The sequence below is a fragment of the Myxine glutinosa genome, chromosome 8 (genome assembly GCF_964187855.1).
Source record: "Myxine glutinosa chromosome 8, kmMyxGlut1.1, whole genome shotgun sequence".
NCBI lineage: Eukaryota > Metazoa > Chordata > Myxini > Myxiniformes > Myxinidae > Myxine > Myxine glutinosa.
In genome coordinates, this window is record NC_136268.1 from 29,890,955 (window position 1) to 29,910,538 (window position 19,584).

Below are 19,584 nucleotides of genomic sequence, written 5' to 3' on the forward strand. Positions count from 1 at the left end.
ATATGGGATTTACATCCATCCATATCCGCTTGTAAATATTCCCCTATTTCCTCATCCTTCCCAACTATCCCCAATCCCCCATTCCCTAGTCCCATTTTCTGTAAACAACACTCTGTAGACCCGACCTTCCCCTATTTCCCCCATTAAATGTCGCATCCAGGTCCACCGCATCTCACGTAGACAACTATAGGACATCTTGCTAGTTATTCTTAGTCTATGTCAGTTAAGGACTCGTTTCCATTAATTCTGACTCTTCGTTGCACCAGAATGTGATTGTATGGCACCGTTAGGAAGTTTAGGACCTCCCAATACCTCCCCGCAGCTCTTCCTCACGGTTCAACAACAACAACAACAACAACGGCGGCGGCGCGGGGAGTGCGCGTCCTCACTCCGGCTTGGTTGGTAGGGGGTGTTGGGAGCAACACCAGGCCTTTCCAACGAGCCGCCATTGAACATGTGCTCGACGGGGTTACCACGTAGGGGCTCGCTGTCAGCTCCTCGTCAAGGGCGGAGCCCGGTAACCCCCGCACCCAATGGGAGCGGCGGACCGGTCCCATCTGGGGCGGAGCCAAGCGGCCGAGGGCGTGTCACTCCCCGTTGAGCATGCGCAGGAAGAGGGACGTGACGTCAGATGCGCGCTGAGCTTGAAGCAAGAAGGACGCCACCTCCGAGCGCTGTGACACCTCCCTGCATCTTTTGGACCGCGCTTTATCCTGTCCCTGAGCCAAGGTGCACCTTGTGCTATCAACCGACCTGTCCTTCCCTGCCATCAATCCCTGTGTAAGTCAGTCTTGTTCCGTTTGTCTGTGGTCTGTCTGGGATAGATAAGATTGTGTCTAAGTGCCTATCTCTTCTGTGCTTTACCTCATTACCTTGTAATCTACCCCTTTTCTCCACCACCAATTATATCCTCCTCCGGAGGTCTTGAGAACTGTACCGCTTGCGTCGTTTCCTTTATCCCAGTCGTTGTGTCTTTTCCATCGTTGATTTAGCATAGCGCGATTTGGGCCAACGTTCGAGTGGAATCGGGTGAGTTGGGGGAGAATCGGGTAAACTGTACGAACACGGCGGCCATTCCGCTCGGTCAAGCAACATCTTAAGTCGTGTCCGTAACAATATATATATATATATATATATATATATATATATATATATATATATATATATATATATATATATATATATATATATATATATATATATATATATATATATATACTTAAACTCTGTGTGGTGTATCATATTATATGAACTCTCTAGTTGTGGATGCTGTTCATGTCTTCTTGTTGACTCCTGCCCTTCTACAAGTCAGTTTGTATCAGCAAGTGATGACAATGAAGCTTTATCCCGTATCGTCCTAGCAACTGCTGGAATGGACGGAGAGCTCAATTGGTTGTCTGTTTGCTACTCGATTTTGATTAATGATGCAGTCTAAAATTGCTGTTCTGTCTGATGCAATGCCAGCAGGGAACGTTAATATCTGGAAGCATGTTATACCATCCTTCAGATGATAAAGTAAAGCCGGTAGGTTTCGGATGCTTTTTGCAGCTGGTAGCTTGGTAGCTTTATAAAACTAGGCCATTTTATTTTGGCATATTTGCTACATTTCCCTGCTTAGAGTTTGTTTTATAATTCGCAATACTTGTTTTCGTGGGAGTGCTGGAATTTGGATCATTGGAAAGAAATGATAGACCAAGTGACCATAGTATGTCTTAATTACCGTGACTTAATTACTTTGGAGCTTGGTTTTGGCTTCATGGTTAATGGGGTTGGCTTGAGATATTAGGGTCCTGAGTTGAAATCCAGGTCGGTTGTTGAATTAACACCAGTTGGGTTGACTCAGCCTGTCATCCTTCCGAGATCGCCAAAATGAGTACCAGCTTACTGGGAAGAATGAGCCATTCGAGTATCCTGTTTCGGAGTGGCGACCCATCCAGGATTGTATGCAATAGCCTAAGGAACTGCTTCGGCAGCCCTATGTATCTGAAGATGCAAAAAATAGTGGTTTTCTACTAATTACCTTGGATCCAAATGGGAAATTACCTAAGGTGCCATGTCTCAGGCCTATATTTACCATTGCTGGAATCGACAGGTTGAATATAATTTGCTATAACACCTTAAGACGACGCTGTTTGTAGTGAAAAGTTATCAGATTTATCGTGGATTGTTACTGTGACTTCCTGACAATCACGTAGACCTTCAAAATGTTTGCAGTTCGCACCTTCTTTCCAGGAGGTCCCACCAGTCCCAGTGATCCCCGAGGGCCCAGAGGTCCCTGCAGTACAAAACAACAGTGCGGTTGGAGTGAAGGAAAGGCTTAAATGAAGACCCAAGTAACGAAAGTCAATTGGTGGGTAATCTGCAGTTTTTACCATCATTCCAATACGGCCTCGATCACCTTTGGAGCCAGGAAAACCCCTCTCTCCCTGCAAGGCAACAATATCAAAATCAATCTCATTCGTCTGATATCTGCGCGGCTTGTTTGAAAGTCTGAGTATGGTCTTTCGTACATACTAAGTCAGTACTGGTGCTTGAGAACCACGTGCTACAACATGAGTTAATGCCACATGGTTCTTCACCAAAATTGGCCCTCTGCCACACATCTCACCTTGTCTGGGATCACATGGGTAGGTCAGATGATTCGCATCAATATAATATGCTTTCTGGTCGGTCAGAGCTGCAAAAGTGAATTTCTGGAGATGATTGCCACTCATAGATGGATTCTGTCGCTCTACCGGTTAAAGAAAATTATTTTCTCAATTTTCGACTGTTAATCTTCTCCAAGAGAACATCATCCCTGTTATTGCGACAATCAGCTCCAAAAGGTGAAAGTTAATTGTGGTCATAAATTGATGGAGTACAAAGAGTATGATCCACTGGTACCGCTGGACAAATGAGTTCAAAACAAGTGGATGTACTCTGTGGACAGGTGGACAGGGAAGGGTTTTAGGTGGTAAAATAAATTCATAATCCAGGGGGTTCAGGATGGTGGACATGAACTATATGTACATACGTATGACGTAGCACTGATTCCTCAATTCTAGGGAAATTATCCCGTCCATGAGGACAGGTTTACTAGTACATTTAATTGACCGACAAGATCGACAACACGTCCATGACATTCACCAGAATCAATGAAGAGTTACAATAATTCCTCTTTTCTCAAATCATTCAATATCAGCTCTTCCTATTTCCTCAGTGCTGCTGATTATGTGTACTTGCCTTCTGACCCAGTTTGCCGTCTATTCCTGGAATTCCTGTGACACCCTGTGAAAACATAACCAGTAAGGGAATGTCAGCAGGAATACACAGCAATGCAGCAACTTAGCTCAAAATTTAGTTGGATGAGATAAAGATTATTTGGAACACAAAAAATCCATGCTAATTAAAAAGTAGAACGGCACTCTACGACGTCATGACGTCGACCGATATGCTTCTGCCCGCATTATTATATCATTATACGTACTTGTACCACGTTTGATTTAAATCCCATCAGCTGTTGTCAAGTATCACATTTTTACCTGACATGACCTTTGACCTATTGATGCAGAAATCTAATGAGTTCATCTTTTCATCATAATATATAATTATACCAAGTTTGGTCAAAATCCCATCTCTGGTTCACAGGTTAGCTCGGTAACAGAATTTTTTACCCATGTCTCTGACCTTTGACCTCTTGACCCAAAAATCAAATCGGTTCATCTTTGCATCATTACACATACTTGAACCAGGTTTGACTTGCATCTCTTCAGCCGTTTTTAAGTTATTGCGGAAACGAAAACCTATTACGGACGGACGTACGGACGTACGATGATCATGATGTACATCACTTACGTACTTACAACAGCAACTAGTACAACAGCACTGCACTAGCTATATTGTAAAAGTACAAAGTTATATATGCAAGCTACTTACATAACGTAGAGTGCACTGCATACAGAGTAGAGATTTGACTGTATGCACTTGTAATGTAATGTAAAGGAGTGTTGGCAAAATGAATAATTATATGCACTTGTACACAGTTACCTCAAGAAGTTAACCTTATGAACAACCATAAGTTGGCAACCATTGCAAGACTTGGTGGGTCTAACGTCCTCCTCCTGCACTGAAGTTCCTTGCAAGGGAACTCATTGTAATCCTTTGGAATACCGTCCAAAGGCAGTGATTGGAATACTTTACCTACTGTATGCATATTTTTTTATCAATTCAGATAAATTTTGGATTTACCTTTTGATTTTTTGAATTCTTGATTTTAAAAGCGTTTTTCTATTTATTTTTCTGGATATTATAGCAAAGGAGCCGATATCAATATCGTGAAATATTGACTGGCGATTCAATCAACGTCAACGTACATACACGGTATGTTGTTGCGTTGATGTAGGTACACGCCCTTACGTGTAGGCCGCCATTCTAAACGAGAACCAGTTTGAAAAAATGCCAATTTGTAATTAAATCAGCATCATTTGAGATATCAAAATTCCAGCTAATATTGAATGGCAATAGATTTTATGAATACCAAGAAAGGTTGAAAAGTTTCTGCCTAACCCAGACACTAGCGGCCTCAACACTCAGATCCTCAAAATCTGCTCTACTTATAGTTGCAGTATGTGCATCTGATCTTTCTCTGATCTTTCTCTTTTTTTTTTCTCTTTTTTTTTTCTCTTTCTTTCTCTTTCTTTCTTTCTTTCTTTCTTTTTCTCTTTCTTTCTTTCTTTCTTTCTTTCTTTCTCTCTCTCTCTCTCTCTCTCTCTCTCTCTCTCTCTCTCTCTCTCTCTCTCTCTCTCTCTCTCTCTCTCTCTCTCTCTCATAGTAATGCGACAAACATGACACCAATTTCCAAGAAAGAAACCAAAACAAACTCTGTTAACCTGTCAACCAACTTCCTATTATAAGCAAGGTAAAGGAATTTACAATTGCCGTCAATTTAAAGCTCTTCCTCTTCTCCACCTCCCTATTAATAGATCCCGAATTTGGTTTCCAGCGACGATACTCAACAATGGACATGCTGCTCGTGTTCTACCTAACAATGGATGGAGGCAGTACACCAGAAGTGAGAGGTCAGGGGCAGTCTCTGTGGATATGTTGGTTGCATTCAATAGGATTTTGCACCCAGACTTGCTTGCCCTACTGTGCAGCCAATGTCATCCAAGGTCCCCTTTACACCCGGCTCACAGATTTCCTCCATGCACACAAACAATGTGTGGCCCTTGATGGCTGGTGTCACATGGTTCTACACACCCAATGACAGATAGCGTGCAGCTGCTTCCCTCATGGCTGACCCTGACAAAAATCAGAATATTGTCAAACTCCAGAAAGACATCGTTCGATCCAAGCAAATATCATGTCCTTTATTTTAAACTGCAGTGCCCTCCAAAAGTATTGGAACAGTGATGTCAAATTTGTTGTTATTGCTATATACTTAGGAAATTTGAATTTGGGATTAAAAGATGAAAATGAGGCAAGGGTACAGAAGGTCAGCTTTTATTTATTGGTATTTCTAGTCAGGTTCACTATGTTAACAAATATAATTTCGTTCAAAATTTTGGGAGATTACCAAACCTATACATTTTTGGAATCATCAGAGCATGGAGAATCCGAAAATCAATGTTGGCATTTGCACAGACACAGATTTTGGATTTTCAAAATGGCCGCCATGAAATACATATTTTGCGCTATCTCGGCTTCTAGTCAACCGAGAAACTTAATTAAATATGCTAATCCTATGTTTTCTGGGTCAAGGAATCCAATAAAGGCCTCAAAATAGTGCTCAGGATTATAGAAAAGCAACAAACAACGGTGATTGAAAACCATTGTCTTTATATTTGTGATATAACTGTATTACATAATACATGACATTGCAAGTCCTTTGAAGTTATAGGTATGGGTTTATAAAGCAAGAAAGCAGCCTTGTTAGTATCAGATTGAACGATAAGTCCTATACACAGGAACTACTAGGTCTATACCGTTCAGGAATATGCTTTTACAGATCTTCATCACTGTCCTGAGTGTCATTTTCACAAAGGTGTAGACACAAATGCCAACATTAATTTTTGGATTCCTCATGCTCTGAATATTCCAAAAATGTATAGTTTTGCTAATCTCCAAAAATTTTGAACGAAAAAACATAGTGAACCTGACTATTCTGTGTGCACTATATGACCAAAAGTATGTCGACACCCCTTATAATTAGTGGATTCGGCTGTTTCAGCTACACCCATTGCTGACAGGCATATACTGTATAATCAAGCACACAGCCATGCAATCTCCATAGACAAATATTGGCAGTAGAAAGGGCCGTACTGAAGAGCTCAGTGACTTTCAACGTGGCACCATCATGGGATGCCACCTTTCCAACAAGTCAGTTCATCAAATTTCTGCCCTGCTAGAGCTGCCCCGGTCAACTGTAAATGCTGTTATTGTGAAGTGGAAACGTCTAGGAGCAACAACAGCTCAGCTATGAAGTTGTAGGACACACAAGCTCACAGAACGGGACCACCAAGTGCTGAAGCGTGTAGTGCATAAAAATCGTCTGTCCTCAGTTGCAACACTCACTACCAAGTTACAAACTGCCTCTGGAAGCAACGTCAGCACAACTGTTCATCGGGAGCTTCATGAAGTGGGTTTCTATGGCCAAGCAGCCGCACACAAGCCTAAGATCACCATGCGCAATGCCAAGCCTCGGCTGGAGTGGTGTTAAGCTCGCTGCCATTGGACTGTGGAGTGATGTGGAATCCGTGTCGGAGTCAAACTCATATTCCCTGGGGGTTAGAAGGGTTAAACACTCGGTCAACATCTGTGTCCGAGTCAAAGGCACGTCCCCTGGGGGTTAAAAGGGTTAAAAACCCGATAAAATCCGTGTCGGAGTCAAACCCACATCCCCTAGGGGTTAAAAGGGTGAAAACCCCGATAAAAATCCAGGAGAGGAAACAATTAGGAGTAAAGGGGGAAGGGATCGATTAGAAGGGAGAGAACAGGGACAGAGAATAGCAGAATCAGAGGGAGATAAAATAAAAACAGAGACGGGTGAAAATAAAATTGAAAAGGAAACAGCAGACAAGTCAGAAGAAATAGCGCCAGAAGAACAGATGAAAGGTGGAGAAAAGGAGGCACAAGGATGTGTTGGGGTAGCAAGGTGTAAGGTACGTGAGGCTCCAAAGTTGCAAGACTCTGTGCTGGGAGCACCAGAAGGGAGGCACAATCGCCGGATGGAGCCGGTGATTGCCACCAATGGGTACGTGAACACTGAGTAATCGTGTTTATGGGGAGTAGGTTCAGGTAGCGTAGTGCTACATGGACTGGACTCTTCCCGGGGAGGTGTGTGTGCCTGAATGTGTGCAGGGTAAAATGGGGTCCTTAAACAAGTTGTCCGTACCTGCACATGGTGCAACGGCATGGATCTGCATGGTTGATCTTGAACGGCTGGTATGTGGTGTGCATTTCAGTGCATGCCGAGCTATTGGCACAGGAGACCGAAGCCGTGCAGCCCATGTGTGCCGGCACGGGTGAGGGTGAGAGTGAATGCATGGGCATGGGCACGTGCGAATGTGAGGGTACAAGTGTGGTGAGTGAGGTGAGCGTGGCATCTGAGGTGAGTAGTAATATGGACATAGAGGAGTAATATGGACCCCACTGTTAGAGAACACCGTCCCAGCTTGGGTTGACCCAAAGAACAAGCATGGGATTTTGCTTTGTCGAGTACGCAAGTGGTTTAATTACCAGCCCCTGCCAAAGAGAGGGGGTATTGACACGATATTTCGCTCCCAGAGAGAGCAGGTATTACTAGTAAAGTAAAAGGCAAACTTACTTGGATAATTTTCAACCATGCCAACAGCTACTCAGCTCAAGTAGAGAGTTGGGTTAGTGTACTTGTGTTTTAAAGCAATGAAACCTACATTTAGTTCCTCCTGGCCCATAGACTTACCAGCCCACTGGGGATTCGACCAAATTACCAATTTCTGCCAATTTTAGTCAAGTATCTTCCAATGGAGTGGTGATCTGTCCAGGATTGGTTCACTCCTAGAAAGGCTTCTTGACCTGTTGGGAATTACCCGAAACTCTGTCAAAAGTACGAGCCTCCACTATTATATTAACAGCATGAAGTAACGGCACATAGAACGTACGTTACTTAGAAAGGTAACTGACAACCTTTGGTTTAGATATTATCTTGGGAAAGCTGAGTCTGGCTGGATGCCAATGAACTGTTTTCCCATACACATGGATACAGTAAAATTGTGATTAATGGTTTGCAATATCTGTGTTCACACATGTCCGGAAGCGGATACGGATATGATTACTGCATTCCTATCACATTATGTAACGATTGAAATTGTATCTGCAATGCCACCGGATGGCGAATGATGCCATCACAATTATGAATCACCCTGCCCATTTGTCTGTGAAACACCAGGGTGACCATTTATAGCCTGGGTCAGGATTCAAAACTCAGACTAGACGGCCCAGAGGCGAGTGTGCGAACCTCTAGGCTATCCTGCCAACCCTTTAAATAAACTAGAAGCACCTGATCCCAGCCAAGGGGGTTATATTATTATCCTTAGTCAAACATGTAATTCAAAATATCTCTCCAAAATACCTCTCGCTGCACAATTAAAAAGACCTCACTGCACTGAAAACGTGGGAATGGGAACACTGTGCTGTTAAGGGTGGGGACTTGTAATACCCTCTCCCACCTGAAGGCAGCGCTACACGATTCACATTAACATAGGGAATTTGTGTCCCCCTGCCCGCTCCCTACTCAAGACCATCGGCAAAGATAAAAACACCTGTATGCACTAATTGGGGTTATGCTGGTCCCATGTAGCAAGTCTGGATGTAATTGGCCCAAAACTGTAGAAGTAGCGTGACAAACACACACAAACACACACCACTCCGTAAATTATAATAAGTATACAGTGGCCTAGATTAAACGTGAAAAAGGTCAGTACAACAAGAGCGAGAATTGCTTTGCAATACATGACCCCTTCCAGTCCCAATGAATGTTTTGTTCCAAGCAAAAAGGGCATAACTCCATGAATAATTGACGAAAGATCCCAAAACTCAAACTTGTTCTGTAACTTATCATAATAAAGCCATGTAGCTAGTTTCAGTTGAATATGTTAGAGTATGGAAAAACCATGTTGAAGGTCTCACCCTATTTCACAATTCTTCCGGTGGTTCAAACCATTCATTACATGTCATGGTTATATAATATATCTGTTTAACTTAATTGATTTTATTTACTGCCATCACTTGAAGCAAGGAATGCATTCATGTTCGTTTGTGCTTCATCAATTTAGTTGAATTGTATTGCTGTTGCTTTGATTTAATGTTTGATTTAATGGTTGGTTTGATTTAACATCCCAAAATGTGATTTTATTTGGTTTAATGTATGATTTGCTTCGATCTAACATACCGAAATTTGAAGGACACGAGCCTGGTTCCAGAACGGTGTTGATTGCTTTGGTTTCCCCACTATGGTGGGATTGGTTTTTCTCTTGGATATAAGGAGGATTTAGAGTTGTTTTCTTTACCCTTAAGGGAGGTCAGTGGATGCACAGTTGTTGTTGTTGTTGTTGTTGTTGTTGTATAGCCCCGGACCGTTCTCTCGATCAAGGTACGGAGACAACTGATCGATGTCGCAGGATCGCTCCCTGAGATCCCCCACATCCAGGATGATGTACCCCCGCCTTCACAAAGTCAGGGCCACAGCAGAGTTAGAGAGAGAGAAGAAGAGAAGAGGGAAAGGGCCGGTCCATGGGGTCCAATCGGCACTGTGACCGTGACCGCACTGCTCTGAGGAATCCGGGCAGCAGGGAAGAATAGGGACGATTTGGGGAAATGGGGACAACCACCACAAATAGACATCCCCGAGAGATGTGGATGCACGGTTGTCCGTGTTGTTGATCGAAACGTCTAGCAGTTATTTGTTTTGCTCTTTAAAAGTTGGAAAACTCAAGACGGATTCATTTGATATGTTTGTTTCTACATTTACCAGCTGGTTACGTTTCGTGAAGATCAGAGTAAAATGTGACCTGCAGGTGATTGACAAACATACAAACAGACAGACAAAACAACAGACCAGACCAAGCAATATACTTGCGATGCCTCAATTTCGCAGGTAATAAACAAACAGACAGACAGGGGTGAAAACATAACTTCCGTCCAGATTCGGTGGCGGAGGTAATGGACAACACTTACCTGGTGCACATAGCAAGTCTCTGTCTGTAACATATCACCTCTCTTGAAATACTGCACCTGACAAGGTTGTTCTCCAAAAATTAATACCTGTGCAACCTGTTCTCTTGTTAACCAAAAATATTGTTGAAATATTTCGCCTTCAAGTTGTAACTCTTGAACAAGGCTGCGGTAGGTGCCTCGTTCATGTATCTTTTGAAGTGTGCGGTGTACCGTATTCACCATGAGCACCTTCCTTTTCATTCCTTTTTTAATTTAAAAAAAAAATTAAGTTGTGCACAGATTCGGAAGAAACATGGTGGACAAGTTTTGGTATGTGACAAGGACAAATCGATTTGATTTTGGTGAAGATTCAAATCCGGATCTGGATCCGAAAATTTTAAAGTGATTTTTCACCATTGAGTGATCGGGCTGAACATGATATACAGCATGATATCTCAAAAACTTGTGTACAAATCCGGATGAAACTTGGTGGACAAGTTTGGTATGTGACAAGGACGAATCGATTTGATTTTGGTGAAGATTCAAATCCGGATCTGGATCCGAAAATTTTAAAGTGATTTTTCACCATTGAGTGATCGGGCTGAACATGATATACAGCATGATATCTCAAAAACTTGTGTACAAATCCGGATGAAACTTGGTGGACAAGTTTGGTATGCGACAAGGACGAATCGATTTGATTTTGGTGAAGATTCAAATCCGGATCTGGATCCGAAAATTTTAAAGTGATTTTTCACCATTGAGTGATCGGGCTGAACATGATATATAGCATGATATCTCAAAAACTTGTGTACAAATCCGGATGAAACTTGGTGGACAAGTTTGGTATGCGACAAGGACGAATCGATTTGATTTTGGTGAAGATTTAAATCCGGATCTGGATCCGAAAATTTTAAACTGATTTTTCACCATTGAGTGATCCGGCTGAACATGATATATAGCATGATATCTCAAAAACCTGTGTACAAATCCGGATGAAACTTGGTGGACACGTTTGGTATGTGACAGACTAATCGATTCTATTTCCGTGAGGATCCGTTTCTGGATCCGGATAGAAGAAAAAAAATTTGTGACATGAACAAGCCAATCAGAACAATTTTGGTTGAGGTCTGGATGCATATCCGGCCTATCAGTGGGATACAATATGTAAACTGTTCAGCCTGGTTCAGTATTTATTTACTCAATATTACAATGAGAAACTCGTGGTCCAGTAGAGCATGTTGCATCCTTGGCCTAGCTGGTGGTATCTTGCTGGTTTATGTAGGAAAACCCTATTTCCGCACTTGTGGCACGCTTTAGATTCGTATCCATCACATCCGTGTATATGGGAACACAGTGTCCGACTAAGAAAGTCCCTATTATGATAATGCAAGCCTCTTCGCTGTTTTTCTACCTCACCCATGGCGTGTGGTCAACTCTGATAAAAGGTATATCTAACATTTGACATTTTTAACAAAAATAAATGTGTTCAGAAAAGAGGTTACAGAGGGACACCATAACGTTCGAGACAACACAGCTGTACGTATGTCTGTGTGCCCAGTAACTACTCCGAGACCCTTAGGCCGATCGACACCAAAAGTTCAGGGTATACTCGGGGGGTATACTTGGATTTTCCATGAAATATTTTTTAAAAAAAAAAAATGTTCGAATTTTTTTTTTCTTGGATTTCTCAAAGGTCCTATTAGTTGGGTTATTTCTCCATTGTGGCGGACCAGTGGGCCGGGAAGGGCACTCCCGCCCGGAGCGTGGGTGTACCCGAGAGCTACATTATAAAATAGAATCCACATGATCATCTGCTGTAGATTAAAACTGGGGAAAGAACAAATACAAAACATTTCAGTGACTTTAGATTGAAACCACGATATGTTTGGAGAGGGTATTTCAGGACATCATTATCTAGTAAACTAAGGTAGTTTCCTGTATGGTAATTCATAGTTCACCCATTGACTTATTGTTTTTATACTCGCAAAAAAGAAACAATAAGGTGTCGACATAATCTTCCGTCATTAATTCACACCTGCCATGATGAGAGTACATTGTCCTGCTGTGATGTCAGCTGCGGATGATATCGTGCAAATTGTGTGATACCTCGTCGTGCTCGTTCATTCATCGCCTTTGTGCTCATTTTGTGTGTTTTTGTTAGTGGGGGAAAGAGGCAGGGAGGGGGATATGGGTTGAGGAATGGGTGAGTTTGGTGGACAGAATCTTTTCCAAAACCAATTAGGGGTGCTTTCAAAGCATGAACAGACAGTAAGCAATCTGGAATGCTCAGAGCATCAGTTCATTCGAAATAAAATGGCCTTCTCAGTTTGTCCGACTCGTAAACAAACATCATTGTTAAGTCAGATACATGCTCCAGTTAAACCTTCCAAAATCAAGACAAAATTACATTAAGTTGCGTTATTAATGGGTCTCCAAAAGGAAACCTCCTTGCTGCAGGGATAGAGCAAACTTCACAAGTAAAGTTTTAGAGTTGTTAATTTGTGTTTAAGTGCTTACATGTGGAAGTCATGACAATTCCATGCTGGAGATGATTTCCGTAAGGAGTTGTGTATACAGTATGTCTTCTGTGTTTAAATGCATCGTGCAGCAGATGTGACATGCTAGAGATGATTTTGGACATATAACACAAACTTTTGCAAAGTTTCATGATGTCAAAGCCAAATGGCTTCATCCTGAGTGCAGCGTTTTGTGTTTAAAGCTCATGTACATGTTACGAGACATTGCTCTATATTAAATGGATGTTGGTAAACAATGGACAGGTAATAGATCTGGGATTTAAACCTGGCCGCCAAGAGGAAAGGTGAAAACAATTTTCACATTTTCATTGGAAATATTATAGAATATGTTTAACTTTAAATGTTTATAAAACTTTAAAATAAATATATTAAAATATATAATTATAAAAATTAATGTAAAATTATGAAAAATATAAAAAAATATTAAAATATATAAATAAAAATATTTATAAAATTATAAATATTTATAAATAAAACTTTTAAAATATCTAAAGAGTTTAACTACTTTCCTCAAAATTTAGATCACAAGACTTCAGGACCTATTTTGAGAACTCCTGAAACAATGATTAATATTTTCCCAAAATATTCTGATTAAAAAGTACTCTCTTGAATTAGTTATAGCAAAATGACACCAATCGCTGATGTAATGAGCGTCTACCTTTTTAAACTACATCTCCGGTCAGTTAAAGGCAGAACTAAAAGGGTGTGTGAACAATTTGCAATGGCACGAGAGGTGTTGTTTTTGTATACAAAGTCAAGGTTCTTGCTGACGTCAAGGTTCCTCCATCTTACAAAGTCCTTCCATGGCACACCTAAACTCCTATCCACCTGCAGCTTGATGAAGTACTGCTCTCTCCTCTGGGCTGGTACTCCTGCCTCACACATCGCTCGGCTTCACACTGTTGAAACCAAAGCTTTCAGAATCATTGAAATCTCCCGCGATGAAGCTAACTCTGAGGGCCTTTCACTCACTCACCGCAGGCAGGTAGGTGGTCTTTCTGTCTTCTACCGACTCCTCTCCGGTCTAGCTCCCCTGCTCTGTCTGTGCTCTGTCCCCCAAATATTCCTACAGGTTGCACAAGATCTGCCAGCAACCCTCTTCTGGTGAAACTGCCAAAATCAAGACTCTCTGCTCACCTTCACTCCTTCATTCCTCTTTACTCCCGTCTCTGGAACAAACTCCCCCATTCTCTTCAATCCCACTCCTCCCTCCAGGTCTTTAAAACAGCTGTTCACCACCATCTCTTATCTTCCCCCATCCAAAACCTTGATCTCTTCCACCCCCGTTAATTCACCCCAGATCCACTTTTTTTGAAATACCGACCTCTTTCCTGGAAGTTCTAGCAGTGTCCATGGGTGTTTATACCTCTCCCACCCTCTCCCCCCACCCCTTATCATGCTCCTCCCCCCCCCCCCCCCCCCGCCCAAGCCCTCTCCCTCCCACAGATCTTCCGATGTCCCTGTTCTCTTCTGTTGTACTTGTGTGCTTCCCTCTCTCTCCCCATCTTGTCTCCCGCTCCCTTTATTGTATGTTTTGTGTGTCCGTTTGTTTTTTTTGTGATTGATGTTAGCTCTCACATGAGCCTCGATCTTGTATACAAAAAAAATAAATCATTGGAATCTCCCCTGAGGAAGATGAATCTATGGGCCTATGACTTTGCCATCACAGACAGGTCTGTGGTCTCTATGTCTTATACTCCCTCCTTCCTGAACTTGTACCCTCCACTCTTTCCATGCTTTGTCCCCCTCAGGTTTTTGCAGGTATCGCACGGTCCACCATCAACCCCCTTCTAGTGAAACCTCTTAAATCCAGGATCACTGCTCAACCAAGTTCCACATTCTCTTCCATCCCATTCTTCCCTCCAGGTCTTCAAGACAGAAAATGCATAGACTGCAAAGGATGTTTTTTGGGATGAGGGACAGAAATCAGCTTGACTGGTTTATAGACAACTAAGCTGTCTTGAAGCCAATAATTGAGGAGAATTCATGTAGCTAATCCATCTCAAGCTTCTTTAGAGAGATTATAAAGAGCAAGCACACTGCTGAGAGAAAAATGAGAAAATGCATCCAAAGTTGAAGTTATGTGAGCAAATTGAACTCTACCCTGATCGTGGTGACCTCCGTGGCCACTGGCCAGTATCAAGGGATAAAGAAGGTCCACCACAAGACAGGGATGGAATCGTCCAACAGACCAGTAACATCAGCTTGACCACTAGGCAGAACATTTTCAGGCACTAGATACACATGAACCAGCTTTTGATGTAACAGCCCGAGCTTGATTCGTTTTCTGACCTCTACACCACATGACCGAAAGTCCTAGATAATTAAGGTGCTGACCTTTGCTGAGCTGAGTGCAGCATTGCAACAACTGAAGTCAGGGAAAGCACCAGGAGCTGACGGAATTCCTCTTGAATACTTAAACATGGAGATAAAGATGCGGCATATATCGTTAGCCTGTAGACGAAGGGGTACCCTACCTCAAGAACTGAAAGACGCAACAATAGTCGCTCTTTACAAAAACAAGCGTGACAGAAGAAATTGACAATTATCGTGCAATATCTCTTCGAGGCACTGCTGGTAAAGCTGTGGCCAAAATGATGTTGAAGCATCTAGAGACCTTGGCAGACCATGTGTATTCAGGTCGCCACTGCGGGTTCAGATCTTGGCATTCTACCACTGCCATGCACATGGTATTCACCTTGAAGCAGCTGCAAAAAAAAGTTTGTAGAGCAGTGATGTTCCCTGGCCTGTGTCGGTTTAACTAAAGCATTTGACTCTGGGTCGTATTGGACTGTACCTGGTCCTAAAGAGGCCCTCTAAGACTTCTGAACTTAATTGAGGCCTTTCATGATGGGACATGTTAACGAAGGATGTGTGATGACACTCCCTTTTTGGCATTTTCTTGTCTCTACTTCTAAAGTGTGCCTCTTCATCAACAACCGGTAATGTTTTACATGCAAGGAATGACGGCAAAATATTCAACCTAGCAAGGCTGCATGCCAAGCCAAAGGTGCAAAAAGTCTTAATCGTGAGCTTCTGTTTGCTGACGATGCCGCCCTCTGTGCAAACGCCGAGTTCGACCTTCAAGCCATGTGTAATGACTTTTCAGCTGCTTGCAAAGAGTTTGGTGTAACCATTAGTTTGATGAAAACTGTAGCAATGGCACAAGGTGTTGAGCAAGACCCTCACATCTGTAGTGATGTAACCAAGCTCAATGTAGTGGATAATAAGACGTGTCTGCGACAACAAGAGTTTGATGATCATGACCAAGGTGAAGGTTTAACGAAGCATGGATCCTTGGCACGCCACTATTGTCAGTGAAATTTGGACAATTTACAGTAGGCCTGAGTGATGCCTTAACATTTTCCACCTTTGATGCCTTAACACTTCCATCCTTGAGAAAAGTACACGATTCAACAGGACCACAAGGCAATTCCACAAAATGAGCGAGATTGAGCAATCAAGGATTGCAGACCCTCACCAGGACTTGTTTTGTGTGGTTTTATAGTATGTATTTTATAGACGTACTCACATTCTAATTGTACATACTTTATAGAGGTACTCAGTTGAAAAGAAGAGAAAGTGTGCTACTGGCTACCACTAGGTGGCATTTGTGGCCTACATTAGCACGTTCTGTGTGGACGAACAGGCAGAAAGAAAAAAAAACGGACCCGAATGCAATACCCTCTAGTCTGGTGTGGGTGATAAAAGAGGTGCAAAAGATTGGAGATGGTCAGACAGCCTGGATTCTGGAAGTTTAACCAGGAGGGAGTAACTAGAAGAATGTGCACATCATGGAGGAGCTGGTTTGAGTACTTACAGAGCAAAGGGAGGTAAACTGGAAGTAATGGAGCAAAGAGAGAGAAACAAGTAAAGGAGAAAACTTGTTTTAGGGCTACACACTTCTTTCTTTTTTTAAAGTTTCAAACCTTTTTTTTTTTTTTTTAATTTAAAAATTCATTATTTTTTTAATTTAAATTTTGATAGATGAAAATGTGCCAGAAAAGAGGACCGTGGGCCAAATTTCACCTCTCTAGGACGCATGGAACCTAGAAAAAGTTTAGATGAAGTGAAATAAAAGTGTGTCATAAAAAGAGGAGTTGACCAACCTGTCTGCGATGTGAAAGCAACAGGTCTTATACTTTGGCCTATTCATGGGAGATGCCCATAATGCTGAGAGCTTTAATTCTACACAATCCAGGAGAGACAAATATGGGATGCTGGGGCACGAGCCCATGTAGGAGAGAGAGCAGAGGCTAACAGTGTTAATATAATTTTTTAATTGTCTTTTTAAAATAAGTAATTCCGACAAAAACATCCCTAATTAGTCCTGGTTGCTCCTGCTGTTGCATCAGCAATGAAAAAGAAGAGAACACGTATTTATATTGACAATCAACCAATTTTGAGACAAACATCAGAAACTAGATGTTTGGCCTAAGGCTAGGGCCTCTCTCTCTTGCACATCTCTTATAGGAAATGTTTACTGAGTTGCCCTGCACATGCAACATATAAATGTAAGAAACACAACTACCTTCATTTTCCAGGCGTAGTTTTCACGCAGAAATAGCTTGCTTACGAGTCATTTTCAATGGACTTGGAAAGCTGTGTAGTTGTAAATGGAATGTGGGCCGGGCCGTATGTAGAGACTTAGCCTAGACTTGGCTGAAGACGTACAGCAAAGATCATCTGCAGAAACTTGAAACCAAATGTGGTTTCTCCAAATTTGGCTGAATGTGGGAAAAGCCCATGCATGGAGGGAACATCCCTTCCAAAAATGTATTGCGTGTTTGTATTATCAAAGGGGAAATCTTAATGATTGTTGTATTTTCATATCTTGCAATGCCGATGGAAGTATTTACCATGGAATGGTGCAATTTGGGTTTTGTCAAGTCGGCGTTCTGGCCAATCAATTTCAAGACAGCTTGTACCCTCCTCTGAGATCTGTAAGATGCTTCGGCCAATTTCCATTTCACCGCTCCGTGTGGGAGGCAAAGGGAAGCAAGATTTCCAGCCAGGCACGACCAGCGATCTGACATTCGAATAAAGCAAGCTAAACGGGGAGGTTTGTCCATGTCCTGGTGGGCCCATCAGCAGAAACCCCCATTAAGCAAAGCAATCGATCATAATGAACTTTAACTCCTGGCAGCAGTTGCTGGCAAGCACATTACCATCTGGTCTCAAGTAGCTCGCAAACAATCCCCGAAGTCTGTCGGATGAAGGCTTCCACATTAAAATCCATTGTAGTTTGGCGCCACATAATGAAAACCTGCCTTCACCGTCCATTTCGCGTGCTCCATCTCTGAACTCCAACAGTCAAAATCCTTTCCTCTGGATTGCCCTTCATTGCATGCACACAGGTGTATTGGCGTGTTGGCTAGACATGAATGCCCCCCTAGATCACATCTCTAGCTTGTGAAATGTTCTGGTAACCTAATGTGGGCCGACTTGTATATTAACCTCGTCTTCATCGAAACTCCTCACTCAAAGTATATCAGAGCCACCGTGATTTAATGGAGTCGGCTTTTTGTCAAGAACACTAGTCCATGGGCCCACACACAGCTGCTAGGCCTTAAGCTTTATGGAAGTTACAAGATCATTTTACTTTGGAGTAGCCTGGAAACTACCACATTCCAAAATTGTTCACATCGTTGTAAACATCAGAACCGGGACAAATAACAATAAAGAACGGATCGTGAAAGAATGTAGGCGGTGTTGTCTTGTTTCCAGCATGTTGTCCACAGAAAGCCACAATAGGATTATTATGGCTCTCTAATTATATTATCTTGTGCACAGTGCATGATCTAAGTAAGGGTCATTGAGGAGCTTGAGGACATATCACATGTAGCACGGAGACATTAGCGGACATTAACACACTGTACTTTCAATTGAAATACATAGACATTTGTATACAAAACCAACAAAGTGTATGAGATTTAAACATGGGATTCCACCATCATGTCAACCCGGAAGTGACAACGTGACGACACGAGTGAAAAGCAACTCTGTTCCTCATTGGAGGTTAAATCTACGTGCAGCTGAAAAGTACATTTAAGAGTGTACCGAAAGTGTAGAAATTAGGTCTGCGATGTCGACTTGGCATGCTTACCGGAAGGCCCGGAACACCATCTGCTCCTGGTATACCATCTGATCCAGCATTCCCCTGTCAAGAACAGCACAGCAAGCATGAGGACTCAGAAACACATGACATTTAATTGTTTATTCAGTGTCTGATATCTCACAAGGAAGATTGCACATTTTCAATAATCGAAACACATAGCCTAGGGTATGCGGAGGGTGGTGGGGGTTTGGAAGGGGGAGAGTTGGGGAGGTGGAGCAAATATATTAGATTTTGTGCCACGGCTAATAATCCCCCATGTCTACAGCAGGGGTGCATAAACCGCTTGCAAGTGTATTTTTTTGTAGCCACAACCCGACCCCGTGGACTACCAACATGTACGCAACATTTGGTGGGAGATCAGGTGAAAATAGTAAGTTGTTTCCCACCCTGGCCTTACCTTCGGTGGAAAGAGGTAGCTTGCTAGTAATCGGCTTGGGTTAGGTAGGCTTAATTGCAGTGAAAGGATCATGGGTAGGGATGAAGGGGTGACATGAGATGGTAGTGCACTGCCTGTTTGACGTTCAGAAAGAAAAGATGGGATTGACCATCCGGATGCCGTTTGAGGTGAGATAGGAATTGTATGGAGGGCATACACCAGAAATGGACTTTACATGGTGCCAACAGGACACCGAGGAAGGAGACCAATTGAGTTTGGTTTTGAGATTGGCATGACCATGTTATCTGGCAAGCCTAATGGACTCGGACTTGCTACAAGCCTCATGGAGAGAACGAAAGTTGTCCTCAGTCAGGTTA

At 42.4% G+C, this 19,584-nt stretch overlaps 1 protein-coding gene across 6 annotated transcripts in view; it reads right to left on the reverse strand.

The window, feature by feature from the left end:
* The window catches only part of LOC137412119 (uncharacterized), a 142,421-nt gene that overhangs the window by 39,650 nt on the left and 83,187 nt on the right, over window positions 1–19,584 (reverse strand). For all 6 annotated transcript variants that reach the window (XR_013624277.1, XR_013624276.1, XM_078783102.1 and 3 more), the window contains 4 exons: window positions 18,820–18,873; window positions 3,223–3,267; window positions 2,373–2,426; window positions 2,222–2,275 (listed from right to left, as the gene is read on the reverse strand). Coding sequence is in view for 4 of the 6 variants with exons in the window: in XM_078783102.1 (XP_078639228.1) it covers window positions 2,222–2,275; window positions 2,373–2,426; window positions 3,223–3,267; window positions 18,820–18,873 (207 nt within the window). In the remaining 2 variants the exon portion in view is untranslated. The remainder of the gene's footprint in view (window positions 1–2,221; window positions 2,276–2,372; window positions 2,427–3,222; window positions 3,268–18,819; window positions 18,874–19,584) is intronic.